The sequence below is a fragment of the Delphinus delphis genome, chromosome 6, assembly GCF_949987515.2.
Source record: "Delphinus delphis chromosome 6, mDelDel1.2, whole genome shotgun sequence".
In the NCBI taxonomy this organism is placed as follows: domain Eukaryota; kingdom Metazoa; phylum Chordata; class Mammalia; order Artiodactyla; family Delphinidae; genus Delphinus; species Delphinus delphis.
The window spans coordinates 9,874,001-9,898,075 of NC_082688.1; the positions used below are offsets into that span (position 1 = coordinate 9,874,001).

The 24,075-nt window shown below is 38.8% G+C and overlaps 1 protein-coding gene across 5 annotated transcripts in view; it reads left to right on the plus strand.

The window, feature by feature from the left end:
• Positions 1 to 24,075, plus strand: part of MAPKAP1 (MAPK associated protein 1) — a 230,153-nt gene that overhangs the window by 25,996 nt on the left and 180,082 nt on the right. For 4 of the 5 annotated variants that reach the window (XM_060014148.1, XM_060014149.1, XM_060014151.1 and 1 more), the window contains 3 exons: positions 673 to 1,000; positions 3,465 to 3,554; positions 15,114 to 15,262. In XM_060014148.1, coding sequence (XP_059870131.1) covers positions 742 to 1,000; positions 3,465 to 3,554; positions 15,114 to 15,262 — 498 coding nt within the window. In that variant the 5' untranslated portion in view covers positions 673 to 741. The remainder of the gene's footprint in view (positions 1 to 672; positions 1,001 to 3,464; positions 3,555 to 15,113; positions 15,263 to 24,075) is intronic. The other variant, XM_060014150.2, reaches the window with a different exon arrangement.

A 24,075-nucleotide genomic window follows, 5' to 3' on the forward strand; every position in this document is an offset into this window, starting at 1 on the left:
TACAGTTTTAACAGGATTCAGGAAGCAGTTCTTATAATTAGGTTTCTAAAATAAGAAATTAATCTGGTAGCTGACAAGTTTGATTAATAAGTTTTATTTTAAAAGCACAATACTATCTTAAATCAGAAGGAAGAAAAATGTATTTATTGAACAAAATTACTTTGGTGGTCCGTTTTTGTGAAATTCCTGGTAACTCAGGAAGCATTGTCTGTGCCCTTTTAGACATTTCACAACCATATGGCAGGAGGGGGAAATGTAAACTGAAATACAGTTTCATGCTTTAGCACATCGTTTGAGGAAAATACAGCTTGTTCCCCCATGACCTTATAAAGTAATGAGAAGACTGCATGGGAATGAAGGGAGAAAGAAAGGAAAATTTATTGTTTTAACAGTGGTTATATACTTTGAATGGCCTAAGGAGTTACTGTTACTTGTTTTGTAAAAGAGTAAGCCATCTTCTCTGATACCATGGAGATCTCATTGACTAGAGTGGTAGCCCCTAGAGCTTATAAGGATTTCCTTTCAGCTTGGACTTAATCCTTTTAAGCTCCTAGCTACAGGGACAAATGTTGATTTTCAAGGTAGCATTTTACCGCATTGAATTTGTTTGAAAAATGATTCAGTCATTTTCTGCCTTATTCTTAAATGTTGCTGTGTACATCGTGTTTCTAGGTAGGTGAGCCCGTGAAACAATATGAAGAGAAGAAAATAGCCTTTTAAGGAAATTGGCCCACAGAAAGGATGGCCTTCTTGGACAATCCAACTATCATTCTAGCTCATATTCGACAGTCACATGTGACCAGTGATGACACAGGAATGTGTGAGATGGTTCTCATTGATCATGATGTTGACCTAGAGAAGATTCATCCTCCTTCAATGCCTGGAGACAGTGGGTCAGAAATTCAGGGAAGCAATGGTGAGACTCAGGGCTATGTGTATGCCCAGTCAGTCGATATTACCTCAAGTTGGGACTTTGGTATTAGAAGACGCTCAAATACAGGTAAACATTGCCTTTTAGTCATGTCTTCTGAGCTTAAAATCAGTAAACAATCTTACAGAATAATGCATAATGTTGGCATGGGTTTAATGGGGAAAGTTACTGTGCATTAACAGGAATGTGCATGTATTACACTAACAGTGAGTCTAAGCAATCTCTCCATCTCTGCGACTGTGAATGGAGAGAGTCTCTGGAGTGATGCTGTTAGAAGGAGGTAGACAGAAGAGGGATAAGGAAGCAGACAGAGGAAGAATAGGTGAAAAAGTTGGCTATGAGAGGAGCGTTCTGTTTCTAAAAAGTGACTGTGTAGAGAGGGAAGTGGACTGTTTCGTGTATCTTCACAGAGCAACATTATTCCCAGTAGACAGACTACCTGGAGGCAGATTTCAGGTTGACATGATAAAGAAACTTTAATACAGAGAGCTGACCAGCCAAGGGTGCTGCTGCCCGAGACAGTTCTTGCCCTGGAGGAATTGTAGCGGGGTATGGGGTTCGGAGGGAGGCTACTGAATATTTGTTAGGCGTGCTTTTAGTAGGAATTCCTACACTGGGTGTGAGATTAGAAAAGGTGCCCTGTTTTTGATACATTACCATTATTTAGTTGATCTCTACCCTTTGATAATTGTGGCTTGAAAATGCTCAACTTTAGCATATATCTATTTAGTCGTTAGCTTTGAAACACTTATCATTCCCCTTTTCCAGCTTAAGTTTTTTGGGAGCATTTCAAGGGCAATGTGATAAACCAAGTCTTTACTTAGATAAATTATTTAGACTTTATAATCTAGTTCAAATATGACAGGGTATTCTACAAAATAATTTTTTTTTTTAGATAATCAAAAAAAAAAATCTCCTAATCAGTAGCAATAACCTGCTAACTCCCAGGAAAAGTAACGGCAGGATATATAGTAGAACATTGAAAATATTTATATGTTTATTTTCACAGTCCAAATGTAAAATGTATGTAAAGGAGTACTGCAGGTAGAGCAGGATACAATTCACAGTGCAAAGCATGTTAAGGTTTTGGTTCAGAATTCAGCATTCTGTGACATCTACAAAGAATAATTTGCTCTTGTGATGAAAATAATTAATAGCATTTCCCAGTATCTAGAGGAACTTTTATCAAAATAGGATTTGAGTGAAGGTTTGAATATAATTTAGAACCATTGATTCTAGGTTCTCTAGTTGAAACTGACTTCCTTGCAAGTTATTGAGATGATATCTTTTATGACAGGTTGAATGGATTTCAGTAGGAGAATGCTGCTAAATTGAGAGCTTTATGATTATATTACTTTGCTGTACCCTTCACATTTATTAATTGCAATTGAATGTATTTTTCTTCCGTGGAATTTGGTTAGATATAGTGACATTGTCAGAATGCTTTTGCCAGCATAGTTTAATTTTCTGGCAAGATTAGTTTCAGTGTTTCCCTACCACAAGGCTAAGGCAGGAATGTAAGATTTCCTATCTTGGAAATGGTTGCAAGAAAACTTTATTTTATTTATTTATTTTATTAGCGTTGTGCCAGGATAGGAAGTTGAAGATTAGCAAGAGGAAACTAATTTGAAGAGGTGACATCAGTTGTGACTTTCTTTTCCATTGTAGTCTCCGTTTGCAGCAGTTGTTAATGTATGCTGGACAGTATTTCTTTAAAAGATCAGTTCACTGACTTTTGAAGGTTGATCAGCCAGTGGTAATATAATCACAAATGCACAATTTTAGATGATGCTTTTGTTATTGTTGTTGGAATTTCTTAAGCTAGTACTTGGATGCTAATAATTAATTAGGATTGTGAGGTATCCTAGCGACCAGGGAATTTACTTTTTAATCCTTTCAGCATATCTTAAAATTTTGTATAAGAAAAATTGTTCTTTTTAAGATTTGACTAATGTTACAAAGATACAAATCATTTATTTTACTACCTATAAACTGTTTCAGCCCACTGAAGAAAAGCTATGCTAATTTATATAGCTTTGACATTTTATAATTTTCATGATTTTTAGATAAAGGATTTTATATTTAAAACTTTAATAGTCTAGTCTGAGTTCATTTATCTTTAATTTTTGAAACGGGTAGAGTAATTCATAACAGTAATTTTATTCCTGTAATGTAATATTCACTTCAGTTCATTTGTGCATTAAAATTCCTTTAAGACCGTTATTAATGATTTATATAATGAAATGTCATATTAATCACAGAAGTTTTCACATTTTATTATTCTCTTCCATGTTAATACTATCTTTATGATCTCTATTAATGTTTTATATCCTCTAATTTCAATTATAAATCAAGAATATTTTCATGTTTTTGTTGGTATTTGCTTTTCAGGGGTGCCACCTTTAAAATTTTATGACTTTTTCCCTACATATGCAATATAAAACATCTTTATTCATATAAAGGTAGTTAATTATGTCTTTGTTTATAGTAAACTTTCATTGACAAACTTATAGTTATAATATTTCTTTTCAAGCTCAAAGATTAGAACGACTCCGAAAAGAGAGACAAAACCAGATCAAATGCAAAAATATTCAGTGGAAAGAAAGAAATTCTAAGCAATCAGGTAAATTGAAATAATTTTAATTGTTAATTTGAGATTTATATATTTAGTTTATATTATTATATAAGAGCTTTTAATTTTAATTCATCCTTTTAAATCCTCTAGGCAGATACCTCTGTGTTTTAAGCTTTGGACTCTTTCACTTGGGTGCCTTGGCCTGCTGAAGCTGTGTGTTCTTTAGGTCTTGTCTTTTTGGCCACTCCTTCTCCTGGATCACAAGAATTGATGAGTGCAGGGCATATTTTGTAGAAACTGTTGTACCAGTACCTTGTTCTTAGAGCCAAGGTGTACCTATGATTTGGATGGGCCTCTGGATTGTAGGTCCCTCCTGGCAGTTCTAACCTAGACTTGCCCTTGCCTCATTAGCCCCAATAACAATCTTTTTTGCATATATGCTAATTCTTTTCCTTTAGCTTACAGACCATTATGTTGCTGGTATTAGCATTTGCAGTATGTGTTCATGTGGTATGTATTGATACATTAAAAAGCTGGCTGTCTTATATATTTTCAAAGCTTCAATCTCAGCAGGGAGAGAAGACTTTTTGAGAAAGTACAAAATAGAATGCTATTAAAATATTTTCTAATGTTTTATCATGTTTCCTAGACTTTTTTTTTTTCTTCCTTTGAAATAAATGTCTGCAGTTGTCTTTTATATCTTCTTAGCACCTCCCACTACCACTCTGGCATATAATACATGTCCAATCAATTTTTGTTGACTGACTCCTTTGCTACATAATATTTATGAAACCAGTAATATTAATGATTATCACTTTAACAGCAGCACCTACGTAGTGCTGTGGTAAGTACCTTATGTGCATTACCTCCAATGCAATGGTCTTAGAAGGTGTAGGTGTCATTGCTGTCGTTAACAGACGAAACAGAGGGTCACAGAGGCTTAACTTGCTAAAGTTACAAGGCTAGGAAGTGGTGGTGCAGTAGAGCCATGTTTTGTATCTAGCACTGTCTGCACGTAAAGGCCAATCTCTTTCTGCTAAACCATGTCATATAAAGTGGTTATTGCTTTCTCCTACTGTAATTGTAAACCCAGGAGTGTTCAATGGGTATGATTTTCTTAATGATTGCTTCTAAATAACGACTGTTTAGAATGAGAAATCCACTTCTTTCTCTTTTTTGTATCTCACTTCCGTGACTTCCTATAGTTCTTCTTGAATGTCTTTTTAGTTTTGCTCTTGGTACTTTAAAAATCTCTCCAGGCTGGCCTTTTCTGTTGATCTAGTTAATACTTCGCTCCGTTATATTTAGCATAAACTGGAAAACCCTTATATCGTTTATTTTGTCTACTTTCTTCAATATTTTTGTATGTCTTAATGTTTTTCCTATTTATCTCCCCTTAATGAAGTCAGAGCCAGTTTAATAAGCCCATCGCTCCAGCTACCCTTTGTTTTGCCTTCTTCACTTCCATATCTTAAAATGATCATAAATAAATAAATTAATAAATAGAGTAGAGCATCTCAAATGTATCTTCATTAACCCCTTTCACAATGTGAGAAGTAATTTCTTCAGCCTACATTTTGATGCATCTAATAAGTTTTGGTACTCCCCCGCCCACTCCTTAAAGTCTAATCCACTTTAACTTTTGTTCAGTGTTTCACAGAATGTGCTGGAGAAACAAATAGTCCCCTGTTGGCTTTCATTTTAACCACACTGTCCATTATGTATATCTGCTTCTCTCTCCCTCAGTTTCCTTCCCTTTATTTCTGTCTCAGAGATTTCAGTAATTGACACTGTGATCTTATTTCTGGAAGAGCTCCTTAATGTGCCTGCCCATGCTTTGAGATGTTGACCTTGATTCTGGCCAGACCAGTAGCCTGCCTGGTGGTTACTCTTGATGGTTAGGGTGAACCTCGTCAATGCACAGAAGAATGCCTTTGAATTTTCTGTTAAGCTGGGTTCTATCATTACCACAGACTGGCACTCTGGTTATCCTGAAATGTGTTAGAAAAGTGGAGTTCGCAGTCCATTAAACATCTCCCTGGCAAATGGATCAGCCATTCTATTTTCACACATCTCTCAAATACATACTCTCTTTTGGCAAGAAATGCCACCACAAAATCATTTTGATATTAATTGGGAATTTTGGCTAGGTAATCATTCATTCATTTCCTCATTCTTTTTCTGCTAATTACATTTTGTGAAAAATCCTTTCATCTGTTTTTTATCTTTGTTTTATTTCATTTCCCACTAGAAGAATCATCATTATGAATATGATGACCTCCCATGGAATGTTCTTTTTCCACACTTATTCTATCTGCTACATCCAGTTTATTCTTTAAGATACTGCCTAAATGCTTCCTTTTCATAGAGGAGTTAGAAGGGATCTTAGAAACCATCTGGTCCATACCTCGAAGTTCTTTATGAACCTACTGACCCATATGCCACGAGACCACATGGTAAATGTAATACCTTATAGTAAGATTCTTTTAGTATTTCTGTAACTAAAACTGCATGGATAAATGTGAAGACGATGTCATTGGAAGACAGCTTTGTCAGGAATAATCTCAAATCAAAGACTAGTATTTTTAATTTTATTGTTTTAAAATGGTGTTGGTATATTATTTACAAAATTGATTATTCTTATTTATTGAGTCATTTAACAAGTATTTCTTTTACAACTTCTGTTGCGTAGTAATTCTGTGCTAGGTGCTTTGGGGAATACATGATTCCTGTCCTTAAGAAATTTGAAGTCTAATTGGAATTCAAGGCTATTTACATGTGAAGTTAAATAATAACTTAAAACAGTAATGTAGTTTTTATCAGTTACTTATGAATATTCCTGAAGTTTTCTTACTATAACTTCTATTATTGGTTTCTTAAGACAACAGTTCCCAGATACAATGGCTGTATAAAAGTCAGAAATGCACCCAAAAGTACACATTATAATGACATTCTATATACATTTCTAGGCCCTGTCTGTGTAATTCCTGGTTCAGTAGGTAGAGGTTGGGGTCCACAAATATATATTTTTTCAGAAGCTCACTGGGTGATTCTGATGGGTAACCAGCTCTGAGCACCACTGAATTATAATATGCCAGCCACTAACTTTACTTCATCTTCATGCAAGCAGAGCAAATTAGCTGTTAATATTTCTGTATTATTGGTGGGAAAACTGGAGGACAGAGGCGCTAACTAACTTTCCCAAGTTACTTACTTACAAGTAGTTACAAAGTCAGAATTCTCCTGGCCAGTCTGATCCCAAACACTGTAGTCTCTCCACTGTGCTCCATTCTCTCCCATACCATAGGCAGAAAGGAGCTGCTCCTGGAGCTTTGAATATTGAGGAGTCTTTGGGGTTCCCTTGTACCTTTCTTTCTCTGTGTGTCAGCTACAGCCAATGTTCAGGAAAGGTACCAAAGCTTCTATATTAAAAACTTTCAGTTGAAAATAATGAAAAGCAAGTGAAGTCAAAGTTGAAGAGCAGCTTGAAGTTGAGCAACTCAAGAAGTATAGCTGTGTCTTATGAATGGCTTAGAACCAGGAAGAAGGGCTCTGTGACCTTTTCCAATCTTATCTCTGCTTTTTTGTGACCCTCTGCTCTCTCCTTCCTCCTCCCATTCTGCTCCCTATCCCCACAACTACTTTTTCTGCTTTTCTGATCCAGAGTTATTCATTCAACAAGTATTTATTTAGCTCCCACAGTATGCAAAGGCAGTTATGCACTATTATAGGTCTAGAAGGTAGAGCAGTGAACAAGACAAAGTCCCTCCCCTCGTGGAGGTTGTTAGGGAGAAAGGCATTTAAACGAACATAGGAGGTCAGGTGTCAGAATGGGAGAAGTGGCATAGAAAACAATATCCCCCAACTAAGGTCGGTAAGGAATGCTAGGCATGGGATTGTGCTGTTTTATATAGGGTAATCAGGGAAGGTCTCATTAGGAAGGTGGTGGATGAGCAGAGATCTGAAGGAAGTGAAGGAGTGAGCCAGGCAGATACTGGGAGATGAATGTTCTAAGATGAGGGAACAGCAAGTGCAAAGGTTCTGTGGCAGAAGTGTGACTGATGTACTCAAGGAATAGCAAGGAAGGATGCTTGTTGATTAGAGTAGAGTAAGCAAGGGAAGGAGTGAGGTCAGAGAAGTAAGTAGTGGGAGACCTGATCATGCACAGTCCTATAAGGACCCTGGGTGAGGTGGTTTGATCAGAGTACTGATATGATGTGTGACTTACTTTTTACTTTTTTTTTTCCTAGCTTGAATTTCATTTAAAACAACTATTATAAAATTTTTCAAACACAAAAACAAAGAAAAAAAATTTTCAAACATATACAAAAGTAGAGAGAATGGTGTCATGAACCCCACGTGCCCATCACCCAGCTTCAGCAGTTAGCAATATATGTTTCGTCTTGTGTCATTTAGACATTCACCTCCCCTCCCCTCCCAGATTATTTTTAAGCAAATCCTAGCTATCATATAATTGCATACCTAAATACTTACGTGTTTGTTTATTTATTTATTATTTATTTTATTTTTGGCTGCATTGGGTCTTCGTTGCTGTGTGCAGGCTTTCTCTAGTTGCGGCGAGCGGGGGCTACTCTTCGTTGCGGTGCGTGGGCTTCTCATTGAGGTGGCTTCTCTTGTTGCGGAGCACGGGCTCTAGGCACGTAGCTTTGGCACGCGGGCTCAGTAGTTGTGGTTCACAGGCTCTAGAGCACAGGCTCAGTAGTTGTGGCACACGGGCTTAGTTGCTCTGCGGCATGTGGGATCTTCCCGGACTAGGGCTCAAACCTGTGTCCCTTGCATTGGCAGGCGGATTCTTAACCACTGCGCCACCAGGGAAGCCGTGTGTGTTTTTTAACATGTAATAAAACTGCTCTACCACTATCCTCCAAAAATTAGCAGGAATTCTTTATTATTATCAAATATTTTCCTGATTGTCTCAATTTTTTTCCTGCCACCCCCCATTTTGTTTGTTCAGGTCTAGATCTAAGGTCCACACCTTACTTTTGGGCAATGTGCCTCATTTCCTTTTTAATCTATAGATTCTCTTTCATTTTTTATTCTTGTAATTTATTAGTTGAAGAAACTGGGTCATTTTGTCCCATAGTATTTCCTACATTCTGGCTTTTGCTAATCATATCCCCATGGTTAATATGTTCCTCTGTCCTCTTTATTTCCTATAAACTGGTGGTTAGATCTACAGAATTGCTCGGATTGAAGTTTGATTTTTGGTAAGAACACTGTGTACATGCTGATCTGTATTTCCTATTGCATCATTTTAGGAAACATGGAATGTCTTACTGTGTTTTTTGTAACAAGATTGATGGTGGAATCAGGCCTTATCCATCCATTATTAAATTACTCCCATCAGCTGTTCATCTGATAGTTTTAGTGGCCATTAATGAGTATCACCTAGATTCATTATTTCATTAAGAGGTGTGAAATAGTGATTTCTAATTTTATCAACTTGTTTTATATGAAGAACTTTCCCTAATCTATTATTTGGCTATCCTCAGGTATAGTCCCTACAAGAACAGCAGGATAAATGCTTGCTTCTTTACCTTTGTCAGTTGTTTTCAGAATGAAGAGTTTGTTCCCTAGCATCCCATGTAGATGACCAATGAGGGTTTTTTTCCCTTTGTATCATTATGCACTCATGGGTTTTTAAGCATAATTTATATTTTTCAATTCATTGCAGTTATTCTTTTTTTATGCTGAAATTGTCCCTTTGTATAGTGAGTCCCTTCACATTTGCTGCTAAGTTCTTTTGACACAATTCCAGTAATCTTTCATAGTTTCCTTGCTTTCTTGTGTAACAAGATGTTGCAGGTTCATCTTGCACATTTTCTTCCCCAAATCTGGAATCAGCTGTTTTTCCAGGGAGTCTTGATTCTTTTTAGTGGTAAATGGCATTAAGAGACCACAACTGAGCTCTAGGGGGGCTCACTGGATTGATTTTTGTTTTCCTTGTAGGCCTTTTCAGGGAGTATAGCTCAGAAAAAAATAAATTTTTAAAGAGAATACATTGTGAGTTAATGCTGATAATTCCAATTCAGATTTAGGAATTTTTACTTTTGATTTTATGTTTATGTATGCTTTCTCATGCTGAAAATCTTGGTTCCAGAATAGAAATACCAATGTTATTATTAACATTATGATTAGTGAAAACAGTTTAAGATTTTTTTTTGTCTTTTTGATATGTTCTAATAGGGAATGTACAGTCAAATTACTATATGATAAAGTTACTTAAAATAATTCCTCTCTTTGTAGTTAAACTGCCAACTAAATATTACACTTAAGTTCATTTTTAATTTTGCTTTTATTTTTAGAGGTTGCACTTTTTCTTTATTAATTACACAAAACATTTACATGGTTGTAAAGTTAAATACATAAAACAGGGTAAACCAGAGAAATCTAGCCTCATTCCTTGTCTTCTACTCTTTTAGATAGTCATTTTAAAAAAGGTTTTGACTTTTCTGTCCACTTACAAGTATATATAAGCATATTTACATTCATATTCCCCTCTTTTTAAATTAAAGATAGCATAATACACACTATTTTATGCAATCCATTTTTCATTTAGCAACACATCCTGAGAATTACTCTGGAGCAATACGTAGAGATAGGTTTCATGATGTGGTTGTACCATAGTTTAGCCAACCAGTCCCTTGTTGAGGGATATTTGATCGTTTTCAGGCTTTTGCTGTTGCAAATGGGACTGCAGTGGAAAGCGTCATGCATATTAGTTTAGTTTTGTTTTTTTGCCAGTGTCTCTAGGATCAGAATCCTGAAAGTGGTATTGTTGGGCCAAGGGGTAAATATATGGTTTTCTTCGACATTGTTACATTCCCCTTTATTGAGATTTTGCTGTTTTTCATTCCCTCTAGTAATGTGTCGAGTGTCTATTTCCTGATAGAAGTGGAATGGTATCATAGTATAGTCTTTTGGTTTTTTTTTTTTAATATATGTATTTATTTATTTATGGCTGTGTTGGGTCTTCGATTGTTGTGCATGGGCTTTCTCTAGTTGCGGTGAGCCGGGGCTACTCTTTGTTGCGGTGTGCGAGCTTCTCATTGCGGTGGCTTCTCCTGTTGCAGAGCCCGGGCTCTAGGTGTGTGGGCTTCAGTAGTTTTGGCTCACGGGCTCAATAGTTGTGGATCACGGGCTCTAGAGCGCAGGCTCAGAAGTTGTGGCGCACAGGCTTAGTTGCTCCGCGGCATGTGGGATCTTCCCGGACCAGGGCTTGAACCTGTGTCCCCTGCATTGGCAGGCAGATTCCTTTTTTTTGCGGTACTCGGGCCTCTCACTGCTGCGGCCCCTCCCGCTGCGGAGCACAGGCTCCGGACGTGCAGGCTCAGTGGCCATGGCTCGCGGGCCCAGCTGCTCCGCGGCCTGTGGGATCCTCCCGGACCAGGGCACTACCCGTGCCCCCACATCGGCAGGCGGACTCTCAACCACTGCGCCACCAGGGAAGCCCGCCAGGCAGATTCTTAACCACTGCGCCACCAGGGAAGTCCCTCGTAGTATAGTTTTAAATTGCTTATTTCTTATTATGAAATGTGGTTGAACATCTTTCCATTTGTTTAAGAGCTCTTTGAGGGGCTTCGCTGGTGGTGCAGTGGTTGAGAGTCCGCCTGCCGATGCAGGGGACGCGGGTTCGTGCCCTGGTCCAGGAAGATCCCACATGCCGCGGAGTGCCTAGGCCCGTGAGCCATGGCCGCTGAGCCTGCGCGTCCGGAGCCTGTGCTCCGCAATGGGAGAGGCCACAACAGCGAGAGGCCCGCATACCACACAAAAGAAGAGCTATTTGAATTTCTTTTTCTGTGGATATTATATATTTTTTGTCCATTTTTCTATTGGGTTGTTGGTCAGTGTCTTCTCTACTTTGAGAATCTTTATATATTAGGAAGTTTTTATTTTTATTATTTTTTGCGGTATGCGGGCCTCTCACTGTTGTGGCCTCTCCCGTTGAGGAGCACAGGCTCCGGACGCACAGGCCCAGTGGCCATGGCTCACGGGCCCAGCCGCTCTGCGGCATGTGGGATCTTCCCAGACCGGGGCACGAACCCCTGTCCCCTGCATCGGCAGGAGGACTCTCAACCACTGCACCACCAGGGAAGCCCAGGAAGTTTTTATTTTTATGTCATCAGATTTATCAATTTTCTTCTTATTCTGAAGTTTATAACTTTTTTTTTTCTTTTTTAAAATTAAAAAAAAATTTGGGCTGCACCAGGCAGCATGCGGGAGCTTAGTTTCCTGACCAGGGGTCGAACCTGTGCCCCCTGCAGTGGAAGCGTGGAGTCTTAACCACTGTATCACCAGGGAAGTCCCTATAACTTGTATTTTAAAAGACTCACTGGCTGCTGTGTTGAGAAGAGACAGTGGTCTGGGTTGGGGTGGGGGAGGCAAGGGTGGAAACAAGACCAGTTTGAAGGTGGTGGTAATAATCCAGCTTTGGTAGCTATAGGTGGTTCTGGATTATCTTCTTAAGTTTCTGTTGATGGATAGGATGTGCAAGAAAGAGAAAAGTGGAATGACACCCAAGTTTTTTGCCTAGCAAAATTGAGTTGCCATTAACTGAGAAGAAAATTGTGGGAGGGGCGGGTTTGTGGGGAAGATCAAGAGTTTGGTTACAGACGTGTGAAGTTTGAGATACCTATTGGACATCCAAGTGGAGGTGCAAAATATGAAGTTGAATCTATAATTTTAGGGCGTCTAGGAATAATCATTTAGAAGTTATCAGCATACAGAGGATATTTATTTAGGTTTTCCCTTATTTATTTTATTGAGGTATGCTGTACATATATTGAAATGTATAGGTATTAAATGTACAGTTTGATGACTTTTGCCAAACATACACCTGTGTAACTAGCATTCCAGTCAAGTATACAGCATTTCTATACCCCAGAAAAGTTCCCTCGTGCCTCTTTCTAGTTAGTCTCCTCCCCAAAGGCAATCATTGTTCTGATTTGTATCACTGCAATCTAGTTTTGCCTCTTGTAAAATGGTATTTACCTATTTATTTTATTTTATTGGCCCTGCCATGCAACTTGCAGGATCTTAGTTCCTCAACCAGGGATCAAACCCTGGCCCCCGGCAGTGAAAGCCCGGATTCCTAACCACTGGACCAGCAGGGAATTCCCTAAAGTGGTATATAAAATCATAAGACTGGATGAGACCACTGAGGGAGTGAATGTAGATAAAGAAAAGGCCCAAACACTATGCCTTGGGGAATGCCAAAGATTTGAGGGAAGAAGGAGGAAGAATCAGCAAGGAGACTGAGAAGGAGTAGCCTGGACAGCAAGTGAAGAAAAGGATTCCAAAAAGGAACGAGTGAAATGTCAGCTGCTACCAAGAGGCCTTGTAAGATGAGGATTAAAAATTGACCAGTAGATTTAGCAACAGGGGAACCATTGGTGACTTCATTGAAAGGTGTTTTGATGAAGTGGTGGAGCCTGAATGCCTGATTGGAGTGGGTTTGTGTGAATGGGAGGAGAAAAATTAGACAGCAAGAATATAGACAACCATTTTGAGGAGCAGAAAAATAGTAACTGGGTGGCAGTATGGAAGTACAGGAGAATTTTTTTTTTTTTAATGAGTAGTAGTTCAGTATCTATATGCTGATGAGACTGACCCAATAAGAGGAAAAAATTGAAAATGGAAGCGAGATGGAAGAGAATTGCTTGATTGATGCCCTTGAGTCGGCAAGAGTGGATGGAATCTAGTGCACAGAGGAGGGGCTGATCTGATAAGGGCCTAGGCAGTTCATCCATGTTGTGATGGGAGGGAAGGTGGGAGGAAGTGCAGGTGAGAGCATGCAAAAGTTCTCTTTTGGTTGTTTCTGTTTCTCCGTGATGTAGGAAGCAAAAGAGGAAGTGGGAAAATGTCACAGGTTGAGGGGAGAGGTCTAAGTGTGAATTAGTCTGAGAATGGAAGAGTTAATATATCATCACTTCACACTTAACCCTACTGATAACAGTAGAGTGACTTGGATAAGGGACTTATGTTTGCTACACCTCAGTTTCTTCATGGAGCTGTTGGTAACCTGTCTTTCAGGATCATTGTGAGGATAGGATGAGAAGACACCTGGCATTGTTCCTGGCCCCTAGTAGGTTTTTTGTTTTTACTTTTTCCTAGTAGGTATTTAATAAAAGATTATTCTTTTCCAAAGTGTAGCAATAAAATTATTGATAGAGTACGGGTAGAATAGTACTTCCAATATTTAAAATACCACTTCAATAGTAATCTAAAACTTTTTCAAATGTGCATTAATCTGTTGGTATTAATATATAATTAACATATTAATCTGTTGATCACATGTACTTATATATTCAGAATCTGGATTGGATAGTCAAGTGCCACATTTTAAAAAAGAATTAGATCCTTTTCTCCTGGTTTGCCACTTAAATCTATAAGGACTCGTTTGATAAAGTTCCCCCACTGGTTTGTTAAAAATAATTTTGTTACCTTTTTAAAAAGTTCTAAGTGACTATTTCACAATTATGTTTGATCTCAGTTCAAGTTGGCTATGCTCAAGAATGGAATGGGTTGAACTTATTTATTGCACATTTTAAGATCTATGATTGATTCATTTAAAGTGTAAAGTATGGAAATTTTCTAACATCACAAAATATAAAGTATAATGAACCCCCATGTACTTATCATCCAGCTATCACCTTAAATGACATTCAGATTAATATAGAGAATGAAATGATCTTTGAGAAGATATGGAACTAACTTGTCTTGGTTCACTAATGAATAAGTGCTGAAGGTTTTGATTTAATAACTTAATCTGAATTCCTTCAATCATTATTTTATTCATTGATTCATGCAACAAAATTTATTGAAGGTCTACTTTGTTCATTAGTGCCTAATGGCTAAGAGCCATGGCTGGGTGCAAATCTGAGCCCTGCTACTTACTGGCTGTGTGGCCTAGGGCTAATCAAAATATTCTACGCTTCAGTTTCCAGTTGACAGAATTGAGATAATGCAAATATCTACCTCATAAGCTTGTTATGAGGATTAGATGAGATACATTGGTTTGCTCAGTAAATGTTAGCTATTATTATTAAAAATACTCTTTCTCCTTTTCCTCCTCCTCATCTTTGTCATCCAGATTGTGTGCTAGGTGTCATTGGAAAGTGTGAGAGGATTAAGAGGTGGACCTTGACCTTGAAGAACTAGAACTTCAAAACCACATATTAGAGCCAGGAGAGATCTTCAAGATAATCTGGTTTGACAAGTCCAAAGAGGTTTAGTGAATGGTCCAGTATCACACATCTATCTGCTAGTGGCAAAGCCAGGCTGAATCTCAGATCTCACAGCTGTGGGCGCTCTTACAAAATGGCTGTTCTGTTGGCTTGTCTGCCTTCTGCCCCCTTCCTTAAACCCTAGTCTTTCTAAGTTGACAAACCTGACCTATGTGTTTTTCAGTGCTCTGCTCTTTCAATGCACAGACATATATGTGAGACTTTTTGCACATATCTGACCTAAACATGTCTTGGACACTCCCTCCTCTGGATTCCAAGGAAGACTTTTTAGGGAAGGTAGACAGGCTATCTCTCTGTGTTGTAATCACAAAGATGTTTTTATCTTCCTCTTGTATCACAGCCCAGGAGTTAAAGTCACTATTTGAAAAAAAGTCGCTCAAAGAGAAACCTCCACATTCTGGAAAGCAGTCAATATTATCTGTACGCCTGGAGCAGTGTCCTCTGCAGCTGAATAACCCTTTTAACGAGTATTCCAAATTTGATGGCAAGGTAAGTCAACGTGAAACTATCCCTTTAGGTAAAACCTCAGTTGGATGGAATTATTGTTGGTTGTTATTCTTATTCTTATTCTTATTAGATTTAGGGTTTCAAAAGGGACTCAGTAAATATAGAATGTCACTCACATTTCCTAAGACTGAGGGTGTAAAAAGGTGTGGATTTGGGCTTAATGTGGTTTCCACAGTAATATGTTTGGGAGGATGAAAACAAAAACAGTCTGGAGGGTGTGTGTGTGTGTGTGTGTGTGTGTGTGTCTGGAGGGTGTGTGTGTGTGTGTGTGTGTGTCTGGAGGGTGTGTGTGTGTGTGTGTGTGTGTGTCTGGAGGGTGTGTGTGTGTGTGTGTGTGTGTCTGGAGGGGGTGTGTGTGTGTGTGTGTGTGTGTCTGGAGGGTGTGTGTGTGTGTGTGTGTGTGTGTGTGTGTGTGTGTGTTCCTGTTCCTGTCTTTGGGTTGTCTTGTCTGATTCTTGATTATAACTCCAGAAATTGTAGAGGTGAGAGCTTCATTTCAGAATTCTAAGACATTGCTTTGCATGTCAGTGTTTTATTGAATCTTGTTGTCTGACACTGGCTATGCAGGATGGCTTAATTTTTTCCTGTTTGTTCTGACAGTTTGCAGTTGCTAAATTAAAGTGTGTTTGTTTTCCTTTTAGAAAAATGGCCACTATTTTAGGTGGAATATAGTTCTATCAATACATGCAGCACCCTCTCTTACCCATTCCCTGCCATTCTTTGTCTCTGTGCTGAGCTGAGCTGGGTTTCTTTCAGGACAGTAGCAGTTGATTTTTATATTTATTGCCATTATGTTTGCTGTCTGGCAGTCGTGTGGGCGTGCTGAGTGATAGCTTGTTGCCTGGGGGGATTGTGTACAATTTGTCTTATTTCAACACCATTGCAATTAATAAAGATACAGCTCTTTGCTTATGTTTGCACTTTTTATAATCAAGTCCTGGTTATATGCTGGTTCTGTCTGTTGTCACCTGAGCAAGGAGATGTTTTTTCTTTGAAACACTTTCACCTCATACAATTCAGCATGTTTCCATTGCTTTAAGTAAGCATATATGGACATTGGCACATGAGGTTATCGATGTTGGCGGGGAAGGAGAACAAAAACTAGAAACAAAATGCATAAATAGTATAAAATCCTAATATGCTCAGGAGTTTTCTCCAAAAAACATAAGAAAGTACTTCCAGTAAATTAGAGATCGTATCCTGTGAAGAGCTGCTCTTCAGCCTGCCCCTGCCACCTTTTCCTGTTTCTTCTTGTGGAATGCAGCAAAGAGAAGGAAGGGTCCCCCTAGGGGACAGGAATGTCAGCCTCTGGAAACTAGTGAGTTGGACTGTAGGGGATTTTTTTCTTAACTACTACAATCGATTCATTTAGATATGTGAGATGTTATTATTGGGATTAGGTTACATGGCTAGAATTTATTTGCTTCCATTGCCTATCATCTCATTGTTTGAGGATGCAGTTAATTGCTGGAGTAATTAGTATTTGATAATGCTGTGATGCCAACAAAGTAGCACAGACCTTTTAAAATACTATATTCTAGAATTTTCATTATACTATTAGATTCTATTATAAATTACTTAGGATTATCCAAATCTAACCTTGTTAGAAGGTTGTGAACTCTGCTTGTTATATATACCTAACTTGAAATTAAAAAATAAAATAAAGAAGCCATCTCCTCAGTCACAAAGGTATTATTTTTGCTAGGTATGTGTTTACACTTACGACTCTCGATGTTTTTGTCATATCAGGTCTATTTTTAATCAGCAAAGGATGTGAGCATGGCCCAGTCACCATTGCACAATTGATTAAGAAAGATTTATATATCGATAAGTCTGTCTTGTGACGCAGTGCTATTTTTTTATTATCCTACATATTACAATTGCTAAAACACAATTAAACCCATGTTCTCATCTATTATTTAATATTGATGCATTTGGCAGATGTGTAATGAAAGTGGCTTAATATTTGAAGGATATTGTATTGTACATATTAAATTAGTCTATCTTTGTGAAATGCATCAATATGATATTCAATGACATCTCAATGATTAATAGAGAATTATACTTGAGTCAAGCCTTTTCGTAACCTAGAAATTAAAATGACTATTCAAATAACACCTCAAAATGATGAAATTAGCATTTTGTGATTGCATAATAATGGGATTGTAGTAGTTATAACAGCACCATGGCTGCCTCGAGAGTTAAGATCATGTCAACCCCTTGATAATAAAGCCTTTTCTGTGAGAGTCGACTTTAATAATTTCCAGATTGATTCTTCCCATAAATCATTTGACGTTCAGCACTAAATTTTTGTTACTGTTGTAACTTAGAATTATTTTATTTTTATTCAGCTCATATTTAAGAAGTGAAATGAGTGTCCTGTTTTAATGATTCACCATCTTGTCATTGAACTCCCTGTTTCTTGCCTCAAATGTAAGAGTTTCTCATGTTTTTTGATAGTCCCCCCTCTTTTTTTTTGCAAAGGTTTGTTAAAGCCAGTAAAATATGTGGTTCTTTCCACTACAAATATTCACAATGCTTTTCTTGGGAATAACGCTTGCCTTATTTACATAATTAACTGAGTTACTTAGGTCTCTTGGGCAAATGGTACATAATTGGGGAGAGAAGGGGACAGGGAAGAGTTTGGGGTCTAATTAAATATGCTAAAAAACTACTTAATTATCTATTTCCTCAAGAGACTAACTGCTGTGAAATCCTCCTTATGATTAAACTAGCATTGGATTTGAAAAAAGGATTTTGTTTTTGGTGTGGCTTTACAGTTACATTGTAGGTAAGCAGGCATCTTTAAGGATTTGTGCAAACTGAATTGTTGGTTTTAGTGATTCTAAGGGTAAGCATCTCTTAGTTATTGTACTAAATTAAAGCGAATACTTTTAAATAGTTTTTGGTTCCTGTAGCTGGTTAATAATTTGATTTTTTTAAAACTCTGGTTGGTTAATTTCTTGAAGGCATGTAGTCGAGAGGGAAAGGCCGTACTTAGGTATATGCTTTATTGTAATTTTTACAGTTTTTTGATCAGGTTAATTACTATGTTTATATTATCTTTTTGACAAATTGGCAATGCTATCCGTGACTGTTTTAGATTCATAGGTTATTAATAACTCTGTTTACTGATCATTTGAAAAAAGACCAGGACAGATTGCAAGTGGTTTTAGGGAATGCTTAGCCGGACAAGGCAAAACCAGGCTCAGCCATCTGCCTAAATTCTTTGGGCTTGTTAAAAACAGGACTTCTGAATAGCTTCATTAACAAAACCAACCTCTGTTTTAGAGGTGAGGCAATAGGAAAATTCCTGTGTCAGTCCTTCTGATCTCACTGAAAGTGGGAAATGTTGGGCGTGACAGGGAGTTGCTCTGAAGCGATGGAGTGACAGGCAGTGAACATTCAGCACTGATTTAAGTGCCCCTGAATATGTGGATTTCTGCCCTGTCTTTCCACCTTTTTCAAAAGAGGTCTTATTTTAAAAAGTATCTAGCCCTTTTCCCATGCCTTATCACTTGAGAAGCTTTAGCTAGTACATCGTCATCACTATTTTGTTTAAACTGAGTTTACAAATATTATCATCATCAGTAGACCCTTAGAAGTTCAGATACCCATCTCCAGTCAGTACAGTTACTAACAAAGAAATGGTACTGATTATCAGTTGTGTCACCTCAGTCAGGTTTTTCACCTCACTGAATCTCAGTTTCTTTACCTATGCAAAGAAATTAAGAGTTCCTTCCTAACAAAGCTGATGAGACCATCAAATAGGATAAAGCACCTAGCATGGGGAGAGGCAGTGTAATTTAGTTTGTAAGCAGATCTATTTTGTAGTAAGGTCTTAGTTTAAATCCTAATTCCACCACTTAGTGGTATGACTTCAGGCTAGTTACTTAACCTAATGAAGCTGCAGTCCTCGTATGTGGAATGAGATGGTGGTAGTGTGTCTTCCTGATGAGTATTGAGATACAGCACATAGGAAGTGCTCAGCAAATACCCCGCTTCTGCCTCTTTCTCTCTCTGTAAAGGGTGCAGGCCAGTGATGCTGTCTCTCCTTTGTACTTCATTAGATTGTTGACAGGATCGAGTGAGAGGAAATGTGCTCTTAAAACTAGGACTTTAGCATCGTTACACAAGATGTACAGCAGACTGGGTGAAGGTGGTCCGCTTGTAGAAGTCCAGGGAGTCAGTCCAGTGGGGTTTTGACCTTTAACTTGAAATAGGAAGATTAAGACAAGTAATTACTTCCTTTTTTTGTTTGTTTGTTTGCAATGGCTATTTTGTAAACATCAGGTGAGAGGGTAGTTTGATACTAGTAATTGCTTGGCAGTTTAGTAAAACGTTAAATATTTTACTTATTTGACTTAGCTAAATTATACTCTTAATATAAGGAGCATGTTTGCCTTGACAAGTGCTTTAAAAAACCAGTGCTAGTTCATACAGACAACTGTGACTTTGATTGTGTTAACTTGCTAGAAAGTAACCATTTCTCTGTTAGAAACTGTTTTAACAGGGAAGCTGCAGAGAGCATGGGGGAAGGGATAATTCATGAGTGCTAATTGCTTGGCTGTTAATTTTCATAAGTGTTGATAGAAGCAGTTCCTTAAATTAAACTTTGTTTAAAATGTATCAGGGGAAATATTCCACAGTGTCGAGCCTGAAGTGAAAATTAATATGAATGCTGTGGCAATTAACACATACTGGTTAATAGCTTTTAGCAGCATTTTGGGATGATAGTCCTTAAATACATTTTTGCATGCTGCTCTTGTTTCAGCATTGTTCCAGTCTATGTCTGGATAATTATGAACAAATGTTTTCTACAATCATTGGCATTAAATAGCTCTCTTCAAAGGAAGTCACTTAAAACTTTGCAGAAAGTTTGAAGCCATTGAGAAATGTTGCAAACTCAGAAAAGGTCAGCAAATTGCCTTTAGAGGAAAATGCTCCTCATCTGAACTTGGAATATTTGCTATTATCGTGGGAATGGTCCCCTCTAATATGTTAAGCTACTTTAGTTTCAGGATCTCTTTCCGAAAAATTATAACCTGGACTTCTTAGTGCTGGTTATGTTTCTAGACAACAGCTTTTGCTTATTGCTGCCTGAGCTGAGGCATGGCCTTGAGCCTAAGGACCTTCTGGCCTTTGACCTTGCTTCTTTCCTCTGACCAACATTTCTGCCCCCTCCCACCCTCCACCCCCACCCCACCCTGCCCCGCCCCGATGCAGTTGGCTGCATTGGTCTCAGAGAGAGAGAGAGAGAGAGAAGGAATATCTAAAGTAACTCTGTATTTTGAATTAGGAGCTGTTTGTCTCTCTTTTCTATTGGCTTTATTTTACATACCTTTTTCAGTAAAGGAGAGTAAAGTCCCAACATCATTTCAGCAGTTACTTTCTTGGCAACTTACCTCTGTGACTGTACTTTGTTAGTCTTCCTTTTTATAGACCAGTTTTTATTAGTCTGTTCTAGTTCTAAAGCAAGATATTACGTATTTACTACCTTTTTACACACCGTGGTATACCAATAAAAGGACCAAATTCATTAATTTAAAAATGTCTTAAAAAAATTTTTTTTAACTTCTTTTTTTTTTTTTTTTTGTGGTATGCGGGCCTCTCACTGTTGTGGCCTCTCCGGTTGCGGAGAACAGGCTCCGGACGCGCAGGCTCAGCAGCCGTGGCTCATGGGCCCAGCTGCTCCGCGGCATGTGGGATCTTCCCAGACCGGGACACGAACCCGCGTCCCCTGCATCGGCAGGTGGACTCTCAAACCACTGCACCACCAGGGAAGCCTTCATTTTTTTTTTAAAAATAAATTTATTTATTTATTTATTTTTGGCTGAGTTGGGTCTTCATTGCTGCGCACGGGCTTTCTCTAGTTGCGGTTAGTGGGGGCTACTCTTCATTGCGTTGCGCGGGCTTCTCATTGCGGTGGCTTCTCTTGTTGCGGAGCAGGGGCTCTAGAGCGCAGGCTTCAGTAGTTGTGGCTCGCAGGCTCTAGAGCGCAGGCTCGGTAGTTGTGGCGCACGGGCTTAGTTGCTCTGCGGCATGTGGGATCTTCCTGGACCAGGGCTCGAACCCGTGTCCCCTGCATTGGCAGGTGGATTCTTTACCACTGCGCCACCAGGGAAGCCCTAAAAATGGATTTTACTGAGATTATTTCCCCCTTACCATTATACTAATGCAGTGCTCTTCCTGTTGCTCGACATTATACTGAAAATCCTGAGGGCCGACTTCGGGATTTTTGCCTGGGTGGTATTCAAAATGAATTAAATAGGAATCTTACAACAAAAAGAAAGCATTTTCAAAAGAAAAAAAAAAAGCATTTTCAGCATCCTATTCTGAAGTTAAATTCTCAAGGCTTAGCTCTTAAAACTATCTTATTCCACTCTGAGCTCTTTCTGTCCAGGCCTCATTTCTGCAGTTTGTTCTGAGCCCTGCCAGTCTGTGGAGGCTTCCTCTGATTGTGGAGCCATCTTCTAGAAACTCCCATCAGAGGTAGAATTCACCATCAACTCAGAGGCTTTTCAAAGGAAGGCAGAATTTTGCGGTGGGAAGAACATGTTTGTCGGGCTTGGGTTAGAATTCTAACTTTGCCATTTACTTGCTGTGTGATACTGGGCAAATCACTTTGCCTCTTTAAGCCTGTTTTCATATCTATAAAATGAGGTTAATGATACTTATCAGAAAATGTTGTTGTGAGTATTTAATGAAAATTATAAATGCATACATAGCAAGGTGCCCGGTATATGGTCAGTGCTGAGAGATGTATTCGTTTCCTTTTACCACATTGCCATTCATTTACTTCTATTTAGTGAGGGTCTACTATGTGCCAGGCACTATTAAGTAAAATCTGGATACAGTAGTGAGCAAAAACAGATCTGGTTTCTGACCTCATGAAGCTTCCTCTCTTGGCAGGAGGTTAGATGTTATGTAAATAATCACCAAACAAAGTGTAAAATTGCAGTCATAGTATATATAATCAAAGCCAATTAATTACCAAGTTCCAGGAGAGATACTTGGGGCTTTTAGAGAGTTATCGTAAGGGCATCTGACCTAGTCTGGGGGGGTCAGAAATGGTTATCCTTGTGAAGGTGCCTCTTGACCTGAGAGCTGAAGGCTAAGAACTAGCTAGGTGAAGTGTGAGGAGAAAGAACATACAGAGGATCTGAGGCAAGGGCGAGCTTGGAAATATGGAGGAACTGGAAGAAAAGGCTGTGTGACTGGAGACCCAAGGGTGAGGTAGATTGTGGTGCAAGGTGAAGCTGCAGGGGCAGACCACAAGTGGCTGGTAGAAGTGTCCTCTGTAATCTAAGAATATGGGAAAGCCTTGAACAAGTTTAATGAGGAGGGAAGGTAATCAGGTTTGTATTTTGAAAAGATCACTGAAGCTCTGCTGAAGGGAATACACTTGAGAAGGGTTTGTGAGGCTAGAGAGACCAATCAAGAAACATTTTGCAGTGGTCCAGGTAAGAAAGACGATAACTTGGGCTTACTTATTGGAAATGGATAAGGAGTAGATGAATGCAAGAGATATTTAGTTGGTAACAGTGATAGGACTTGATGATGGATTGATTATATGGCAGGGAATGGGGGAGAAAGGAGTTTCAAGGATGATTTCTAGATCAGATTCTGGCTTGAGGAACTGAATAGACGATGATACCATCCCTGAATTAGGAAGCACTGAAAGAGGGCCGAGGATGAGGCAGAAGTTACCATCTTGAGCTGGTTTGGGCCTACTAATGACAGATCATAGCCTGTTACCATGTCCTTGAAGACACTACACATACTCTCTTTCGGAGGGGATAGGGTGCACCCTGTTTGTTTGGTTTGTATTTGGGGCGTCTGAGGCAGTGGTATCTGAGATGAGAGTGGGCTGGGAGGCAGGAGCCTCTTTTTTGCTTGCACTTCATAGCCAGCTTTGGAACTTTGGCTAAGGAATCGCCCCAGAAGTGGGTCACCTCTTCTCTGAGACAGGGCTGTACTCTCAGATGCCTCACCCAGCTCATCAGGCCATTAAGAGGAGAAAATGAGAGAGTAATTTTAAGTGAGGCAGATGTCAGGTGTCATTTAAGAAAATATACTGATTGTAATTCTTGGACGTTAGGGGAATAAGAGGTAAAACATGGACATATTTTTGTTATAACGAGATTCCTGTTGTGGTACTACCCTCTTCCTGGCTAATTAATTACAAGATTAGCAGGTGAAATCTGGTTGGAATGAATATCAAACACTGAGTCCCCAGGGAAAGCATGGGAGACAATCTGTTTTATAGGTGTGGTGGAGACTGGGGATGGTGGGATTTTATACTGAGCTTTCTCATCTGGGGCACCTCGCTCTGCATAATTTGCAATGGAGAGATTATCTAGTCGCTCAAAGTACTAGGCCCTGATTTTATTGTCTTGAAAACAGCTATCCAGAAATATCAAATGACAGCTTAGGGTCACCCAGCTGGGCATAGAATCTAGGTGTTCTGATCCTTAGAGATTTTAATTTTCATTCTTAATGGCATTCGTATTTACAAAATGGAAACCTGAGTTCAAGTACTGGAAGACCATGTGGTGGAAAGAACACAGACATGAAAGATGTTTTAGCCCTGGCCATACTGTGGAGTCTGGGACAGGACACCTCCCATCTCTCTGACAGAGCCTCAGTTTCTGCATGTTTAGAATGAGGAACTTGACTTAGGTGATCTCTTGGATTCCTTTTGGCTTTAAGATTCCATAGTTTTGTGATTGGGAGGTAATTGACATCAGTGACATGTAGAAGGTTATAGATGGGAAAACTTGAACTCTTAAAGA